Here is a 9,369-nt window from a genome sequence, read left to right on the forward strand (position 1 = left end):
CACACCAGGAGTCCTACACACCAGGAGGAATCCTACTTATCCTGGAAAAATACTCTCTTTTGCTTTATAAAAATAAGCTTTGACGAGCTAGAACTGCTTATTTTTCATTGTTAATTGAGGAAAATAAGAATAATCCTAAATTTCTTTTCAGTGCCCTTGCCAAACTTCCACAGAATCATAGCTTTGAACCATATATTCCCTTAGCCCTCAGCAGCAACAACTTTATGGGAGTTTTCAGTAGTAAAATTAATTCTATTAGAAACAAAATCATTAGCATCCTCTCTAATGGGATTTCTTCTTCCTAAGTAAGTGAGAGGCAGCATCAGAGGTAACTGTAGAACCTCATCTGTGTTTGAACCGTTTTGATCCAGTTGAGCTTTCAGAGTTATCAAAAATATTAGCTTCATCTAAACCTTCAACTTGCATTTTAGATCCAATCCCAACCAAATTATTTAACTCATTCACTGCCATTGACAACTGAAGTTGTCATTTTAAATCCAAACGTTCACTGCCTATGACGGCAGATCTTTTAGCTGTCAGGCTCGTCTCCTGTGGAACCAGCTCCCAGCTTTAGTCCATGAGGCAGACACCTGGTCTACTTTTAAGACTAGGCTCAAAACAGTTTTATTTGATAGAGCCTATGGTTAAAATCTGATTTTAGCCTAGATCTGGACAAGTGGGGGAGTAGAGGGAGGTGGAGTGTACAGTCTGTAAAGACGGCTCTCCCTTGCCCTGCCTCCAACATGCCTCCATCTAAAAGGCTAGCTTATCCATAGTTATCTCTGTAGTTATGCTGCTATAGGCTTAGACTGCTGGAGGATACACTGACCACTTTCCAGACTTGATTACTTTCTTCTACAGTCTGCTCTTTAACTGTATTATTTTCTGCAATTTCAGCTGTTAACTTTATTTTCGCTAAGTGTTTTTCTCCCCAGAAGAAGCTACAATGATGTTCTGCTGAGCTGTGGTGGCCTCATGGAGGGGGCCATCATCTAGCACACTGCTGCTAACCACTTAAACATTCTCCCTCTCCTGATAATAACTTTTTACTTTCTCTGACATTGAATGTGCTACTACTAGTTTACCCGTTTAATTATAGATTCACTAGGATAAATACAATAAAGTTGATCTCACACCAAATAGAATATTTATTAAGAAATCACAATGTAACCATAGAGACACTACTTCGTATATCTGGTGGGTGTGGGTGTGTTTTTGTGTGGTTGTGTTTGTGTGTGGGTGGGTTGGTGCATCGATATATATACTGGACAATTTGTGTCCATAGACTGCAATTATAAGTTTCTGTGCCAAAATGGGAGGTTCCCACCACCGTCACAGGCTCCGTCAAGCCCAGACAGTTCCAAAAAACGGAAAAGTGGTGGAGCTGAGGGTGGGGCTGTAAGGCTGGGGATCAAATGACGACACCCGTTGAACTGAAGCGATGTAGCTACAAGCTAACCTAAAGCTAACGCGGAGGTGAGAGCTAAGCTAACGGAGGTAGTTGCCTAGCTACAACTGGAGTTAACTGTGCACAACACCAGAGCTTCTGAGTCAGAGATACGCCGGGCTGACCGCTGGGGAGAACCGGGTGGAACACAGATGTTTCCCGAAATCTCCACAAGCCGGCAGCCGTGCAGCAAACTGGCGCCGCGGCGATCAGAGATGCGCCGAGCTGCTGCTGAGTGGACCATACCGATAGTCGGAACCCAGCTCCACCAAAATGTTATATTTCAACCCATTTTCAAAAATGCAGCGTTATGTTAAATGCACTGGGTTTTACCCTATTACATTTAAATTTCATGGTTAAACAGTACATGTTAAAATCTAAGCTCAGCTAGTGCAAGAGCGGCAGTGACCTAAAATCATCGACATAAATACATAAATAAAAATTTACTTACTAATTAATTGGAGACTCCTTGGACGCTCTGTTAGTGCAATTAATACCACAGCAAGTCATTTTGTCCAACAATTGCACCAATAATATCCAAAAAGAACGCACAAACGCTACACCTAATGGTCTAAGTTGAGAGACTGAAAATGACCGAACAGTTTTCAGGCGAGGCCGAGGCTCAGACTGAGGCCTTTCCCAGGAGCTAGCTCTGTGGTCACTGGGTCTGATGCTCATTAATTATTCAGAATTTTAGGCATTTATTACACTTAAACAGAAGAGTGACAAAAAAATCACCCTCCTCAGAGTTGTCATGAGTGTAAACTAGATCTATTAAACATAAAACATGTTCTGTTACCAGGCTCTAAACATGTTTATTTCTGCTGTGAAATTGGTATTTTTAACATGGGAGTCAATGAGGATTTACTCACTTCTGACACCAGCCCCTAGTGGATGAGGGTGGAACTGCAATTTTTGTCACTTTCGCATTGGCTTCAATTTCTGTCCCAAATTATGGGGGCTTGGGTTGGTGTTGGTGTGTGTGTGTGTCTGCTCTGTCTTCTCGATCCCCAGTGAGTTATGAGTGTGTGAGTGTGTGTGTGTGTGTGTGTGTGTGTGTGTGTGTGTGTGTGTGTGTGTGTGTGTGTGCGTGCGCGTGCGCGTGCGCGTGCTCTGTCTTCTCCATCCCCAGTGAGTCGTGGAGGATGGCTGCTTATACTGAGCCAGGATCCTCTGGAGGTTTCTTCCTGTTAAAAGGGAGTTTTCCTCTCCACTGTCGCTAAATGCTTGCTTAGTATGAGGATTGCTGTAAGGTCACTGACACTAGTCAGTGACTTGATGCAATTTGCTGGGTTCCTTATATAGGAAACATTTTACTGATTGGCTTAATGAACTGACCTGAATTGGAATGTTTATTATGGGAAGTGCTTTGAGACGACTCTTGTCATTATTTGGCGCTATATAAATAAACTTGAATTAAATATTAGTTATACAGCCATGCAGAAATTTTGGTTCTACTTTTGGGTGTGATATTGGGATTTCATTAATGTATTTTTTCCTAATAGAAACTTGGCAACCTCACAACCTCAACACAGACAAAATTGTGGGTCGCCTCTGTCAGTGCGCCCCAGGGCAGCTGTGGCTACATTGTAGCTCATCCCCACCAGTGTGTGAAAGTGTGTGTGAATGGGTGAATGACTGATTGTGTTGTAAAGCGCCTTGGGGGGTTCTAGGACTCTAGAAGGCGCTATATCAAATACAGGCCATTTACCATTTACATTTACCATTTACCCCAGGTTGGGAACCACTGACCTAGGTGACCAGAGGTGAAACATGTGGTTAAAAATGTCATCACTGTTCAGATGTTGTGGAGACTAGAGAAACTGAAAAACACCCTGAAAAAGCATTAATATTAACGACCTCCCATTGACGGAAATAAGTGTCATATTAACACCACAAGAATAACAGCCTGACTGTATAAATGACTGGCCTAAAGCTTGGTTTATGCTTGACGTGTCGGCGAGGTCCGCACTGCCAAATTACGTCATTTCAGCAACCACACCCTCTGCGTGGCCTCCACATGACCCAAAGTTTCCACACCATGCACCTAGGAAGTTTTCTAACCAAGCGAACAGTACTGCATGGAAAACGTGGCGGAGGTTCTTAAGTACAGACATCTTTATGATTCGTCGGAAAAGACGAGGACACTGTGAAAAAATGTTGTAAACAGTGATTTATACTTCTACTATGGTGTAGTGTTCGATGCATGCCATAGAGCCCCATGCCGCCCCCTACAGTCTGGGAGTATATTGGCTCACAGTGGAGACGAGCCGCAGAGGGTAGGAAGGACCCATAAACCCTGAAAGTTCCAATGCACGTTCCATCCACGAGTCTCATTTCCTTGCAAAACGTACACGTGTCAAGCATAAACCAAGCTTTAGCCTTTACTTTCACTGGTGTCTCGAAAGCCGTGTTTGGAAATATGGAATCGCCGATAACCAGAGTTGGTTTCCTAGCAGGTTGTCACTGGGTGGAGCAAAAACCAGGAGAAACATGGAAACAGTGGTGAACTACAGATGTTTTACACTTCCTTCTAACAGTCGCCCAGCTGAGCTGAGCATCAGCTGCTTGGGGTCTGCTGGAGGGCCGCTATGGGCTCTGGCTCCTGATAGCACCAGACTAGCTTAGCGGGCTGGCTATCAAAAGATGTTTCAGCAGCACAGAGCTGATCTTCGATACCAAAGGTTGCATTTATTACATGAATTATTATCAGTAAAGGAAGCAGAGACATAAACATCTGATACACACAACATATGAGAGCCAGAGAGGGAGGAGCCATGATGCTAAGCTTGGTACACCAACAACCACGAGGTGATTAAGTACCACAAATGTTACTTAAAGCAACAGGTGATTAGAAATGGGATGTATTTAAATGTATTATGGGTAGATTTTAGCCTAGAAATCTAGACCAAACAGAACAAGATTTTGCTCTGCAGGTTCGGCTAGCCATGCTCCATTTCATCCTCAGCTGCTCTGCCATTGGCCAGGGCATTTTTGTGTCAGGCCAATCACAGCACTGTACGTTTGTTAGGTGGGCTCTGGAGAAAAGCCACAAAGCTGGCGTCTGCTCATGAACGGCACCTAGAGCTGAGGAAAATAATCAAATAATCGATGCATCGGGATGCGAACATAAACGATTCTGCATCATAGAAGAGTACGCCATAACCGATTATAGTGGAATGTAGTTTTGTTTTTTTAACGGCGACACCAGCGCAGCATCCAAATCTGTCAGTGAGCGTCCTCCACATTTACCAAGTGGTTCCGCCTTAATGTGGTACTGCAGGGCTGAGCGCTAGAGTTGTAACCTGAGACCGAACCGGAACCGAATCAGCCCGACCGTTCTGTTGGATTTGGGCCGTGAATTAAGTTAATTGAGCGGGTTGTCGTGCGGCGCGCTCCGCTCGCTCGCACAGCAACTGAGAGAGGGAGAGACACTGTCTGCTCACACAAGAGAGAGGATCGGAGGACGCTCCTCCAAACCGATGCTCCAAACCCGTGTTATTATTTTCATAATTTAATTATTGTTTCTCCTGGAAGCGCTCAGTCAGACTGCTTGTTGTAATGTAGGGAAATCCGGTCTTGGGGAGGGGGCGGGGTCATTGACGGCGGCTGCAGCGTGATTGTCTCTTTTATTTAGGGACACAGAGAAGTTAAAAGGAGAGAGAAATGGAAGACAGAAGTTCTTGTTCCACTTTATTCTTTTGTTTCATGAAGATAAACTGATGTTGAATTCAGCTTAAAGAGAAACTGGAAGGAAGCTTTGGTTCATTTTAGGTTGCAGGAGGTCTTGTCTCCTATCTGCTCCTCCAGAGACAGCATGGACATGAGGGTTACATGGTGAGGGTCCCACAGGACAGGTTAGTGGAAAGGTTTGTAGTTAGCTGGTTAGTGAAGGAGATCCATCAGCTGGGTAATTTAATCCTAATCCAGCCCACAGCCTTCTGCTGGTGTTATTATCAGAAAGAATAAAACACACATCTTAAAGGGACATTATGGAAGTTTGACAGCCAAAACATGTATAGAAATAATAAATGTCTTCTTCATACATTCTCCTGCAATGCCCTGGTCCTGTAGAATGAGCCCTGGCATTTTTACTGTGATTGCCTGTTTTTCTGTAAAATCACAGAAAAAGAGAGATGCTCGGGTCGAGCAGGCTGCTTCATGCGCGTTCTCGCTCAGGCATCGCCCGTAGCATTTGCTATCCGTAGCTTTAGCAGCAGAGAGAGAGGCAGTGCCACTTTGTCGCTGTTCCTAACGCCTAGTGACAAAGCTAGCTACATTTCTGAGGACCCTTAGCTACTTTCTGTAGAACTTTCTTCTAGATATTTCCTGCTAATTAGCAACAAAATAGCCAATTTCACTCCGAACCGTTCTTTGAACGTTGTTTCAGCTGTCATCAAGGATATAAAAGTTACAGATACAATAGACGTCACTGGCGCTTTAGCTCACCTAGCAAGACGTCGGACTCTCGTGCAGAAGACCCAGGTTCGATTCTGGATGTGAACATAGTTCATGTAGAGTTTATTTTTTACATTAATGGTATATTTTTTTACAGTAAGATGCCCAAATTTTTTATTTGAGACTCGCCGAACGGCATTGAATTCACAGATAAAAAAGATGTGGGTTCAACTTTCATTTTGGAACAATTTTTCAAGCAAGGGAAGGGAATGATCTGAGCATGCAGGAGGACTGACCCATCATAAACCTTTGTCGGCTGTGCTGAAGAGAAAGGTACAGAACCAAATTATTTAATTAATTAGCTGCACGTTCTCCTGTCCTCTGGGCCACACACACAAGGGACTGTCGTTAAGGAGTGTGCACGTACAGCATGCGCGCCTCGTGCACGAGCCTACTATTGAAGCTGCTGTTACGCTTTTGGCCTGAGGGGGCAATCGCGAGCATAGAAATTCAAAACTCCGTAAAGTCCCTTTAAATATGATTTTAAGTGTAGGAATTGTTTTATGTTTTATTATTTTCTGCATCAAACAGAACTTGATTCATTCTCCAACATGTCAGAAATGAACCACTGGGTTCAAATAAAATAAACTAAGTAAAACATTTTATTTGGTGTTATTTCTGACACCCTTCAACTGCAGCATAAATATTTGACTCTAAAGCTGCTCAGAGACATTAAACACTCATATATGAACACATTATGGATTTTATTATTACATTATGTGTCCTGTAAGTTTTACGTACTTTTTTAGATTTTGTGAGTTTTTGCAAAGCGTGTTTTTCTCAGCCTGAGGCGTGGTGTTGAACGAGGAAACAGATGTTTTACTTTGTTAAATCTTCTTAAACGTTTAAAATGTTTTGTCCTGACCTGTTGTGAATGGAGAGCTTTTCAGAGACGGCAGGTTGTGTCAGTTACGTTTTTGATTAATAAATAAATAAATAAAAGCAATTATCTGACATTGTTTATTTGTCGATGAAAACAAATCAATATGAAATAATCGTGATACATCGGGATATCGAATCGAATTGGATCGTTGACCCAATAATCGTAATCGAATCAGGAGGCAAGTGGATTCACACCTCTAACGGCACCCATTTCAAACAGCTTTTGCATCAACTTTAGACACTGAAGGCAATGGTTTGCAGCCATGGGGAGAGTTTTTATCCTGTAGAAACATGGCCGCCGCCCTGGAAGCAAACTGCGGTACCTCTGTCCCTAAAACAACTCATCTTTTTTCTCTTTTTCTTTGTCAGTGTGAAACACTGGTGGAGGAGCTGGAGGAGGACATAATCCCTCTGTTCAGCCGGGGTGGAGTAAATGTGCATGAGGTGTTGTGCAGCGGTAGGTTTCATTCATTCATATATTGTCACGCCTACCACCACATAAAGGTGCATCATGTTCAGGCCTGTCAGAGCGGTGCTGGTTGTTTAATGACCTACGCTGAACTACAGAGGATGATTGCATGATGATGAAATCCCACCAGCTTCATGTTTTTCTTTCTCTTTGTTATTTCAGATTATTGCAAAGATGGCCGCCACACCAATGAGGAGCTGTAGTGATTTAGGACCTCAGTGGGACTCGTGTTGCAGAGACCTTCAGCACGTCTGAGAAAAAGCACTTTTGTCGAGCAGAAACAATTTTTTAAACAAATAAAAAGAATGCATCTTGAAAAACATCTTGAGACCATTAGTTTGCTTCTATGTGCACCATGTTCACCAATATCACAGTAAAGGATTGTGCCTCGTAGTTTTCTGATGACTTCTGCAGACTCAACTCATGTTGTTTGGTTCGTGTTCATCAGCACAATAAAAAGAACTGTGGAGACCTTAAAGCAAGCTCAAATCTTGTATGACTACACAGAATCTACTAAATGTTATCGACTCATTTCTGAGTCAGCTTTTCACAAAAAAAAAAGGTTCATTTGTTCCGATGTGTGATAGCGAGACGCTAATGCCGAGCTTCAGGATTAAACTCCAGAATAGCTTTTTGTTTTCTCATTCCCCTGGCCAAAGTCACACGGCTTCAGTCTGGGGGGGTTGTTATTGTGTAGATGTGCTGGTGAAATTATAAAGTTAGTGATCTTTCTGCAGCAATAACTAAAGCAGCAAACCCATCAGGGAGCACAGGTTGGTGCTGCAGGAGATAACAGGGCTGGAATGCACGGATGGATCTCCCGTTAGTTGACATTTTCAGGCTCAGGACGTCGCCATGGTGTAGCGTACCAAATGGCCATGTTTTTCAACAGAATGACCAGACGTTAGCTGTAAACTTTACAGGCCAAACTTCTTCATCCAGGCCAGTCCGACACCGTTGTGTGTCACGGGTCCTCAAGGCTGCAAGAGACGCAGGACCTCGTATCTATCCTCTTTGAATAAAGCTCGTCTTCCCCGGCTCATAAATGACTTTGAAACGTCATATAAACATATGTTAAACGGACAATTTGTTTAAATCCAAAGTGTTTTAATAATGTGTCCTATACTGTACATTAACAAAAGATCCTGTAATGATTTATTTCAGATTTTAAATTATGCCTAATTAGGATTTATTGATTTTAATGTTAATCTATCGGTATGAACCCAGTAATGTCAGCATATTATCATAAGTAGTTAAAACATTTGTGCTTCACATAATCTGTTCAACATATTTACTTCACTAAGAATAACCTCCAAGTATCTGGGTGAAGGGGTTATTTCCTGAGGTATTTTTGTAACGCCTTTAAACTTTGTCTAAATTTGTCAACAGTAGTTAATAAAGGCTAGGTCACTTCCTGTTCTAGCCAGTTCTCCGCCGCCTTCCGATTCGGCCGACCGGGTAAAGCTGGGCGTACACTGTGCGACTTTTTCACTCGCAGCGTTCAGCTTCAGCTCAAACTGTACGACTTCCTCACAGGGCAGATCTCACGAGTCATGTGCTCACACTGCACGACCCAGTTCTCGCATGCGACCTGACTGCTCACACTGTACGTCTGGTAGCAACACGTCGGACCTAAAAATATGCTAAAAAAAGCAGTTTTTACTCAACACGTCAGACTTTTTTGTCTTGTCTTGCCTGTTGTCCTTCGGGAGTGCTGCAGGAGGACACACAGGGATTTATGGGGGTTGGATGAGGAAAACGAAATAAAGAAAGTAAATCTGTGTTTTGTGATCAGTTTAATTTGACATGAACACGACAAACACGCTTTCTTGACAATCTTTGTGAGTAAAAAACGGGTAGAAACAAAAACGAACAGCGTGTGTTATTAGGGAAATAGCGAGCGGTGTTGATGCAGGATTGCGCATGCACCGTGAACAGTTCTGATACTTTTTGGGTCGCAGCTGCTCGCAGCGCCGCTTCAACAGTGCAATACCCTCACGAGGGAAGAGCGAAATATTAAACACGCCAGAAGACCGTGCGACCTCACGACTGCTGATCGGCAGCTGGTCACGTGGTGTTAATCGCCTCTCGTAACCCCCTGTACACTACACGA

At 43.1% G+C, this 9,369-nt stretch overlaps 1 protein-coding gene across 1 annotated transcript in view; it reads left to right on the top strand.

Moving 5' to 3' along the window:
- cnpy1 (canopy FGF signaling regulator 1) overlaps nucleotides 1–7,578 on the top strand; it is a 37,961-nt gene extending 30,383 nt beyond the window's left edge. Inside the window, exons 5-6 of the mRNA XM_015957587.3 lie at nucleotides 7,157–7,244; nucleotides 7,419–7,578. Coding sequence (XP_015813073.1) covers nucleotides 7,157–7,244; nucleotides 7,419–7,459 — 129 coding nt within the window. The 3' untranslated portion in view covers nucleotides 7,460–7,578. The remainder of the gene's footprint in view (nucleotides 1–7,156; nucleotides 7,245–7,418) is intronic.
- The last annotated feature ends 1,791 nt before the right edge of the window (nucleotides 7,579–9,369 follow it).

The sequence above is a fragment of the Nothobranchius furzeri genome, chromosome 11, assembly GCF_043380555.1.
Source record: "Nothobranchius furzeri strain GRZ-AD chromosome 11, NfurGRZ-RIMD1, whole genome shotgun sequence".
In the NCBI taxonomy this organism is placed as follows: domain Eukaryota; kingdom Metazoa; phylum Chordata; class Actinopteri; order Cyprinodontiformes; family Nothobranchiidae; genus Nothobranchius; species Nothobranchius furzeri.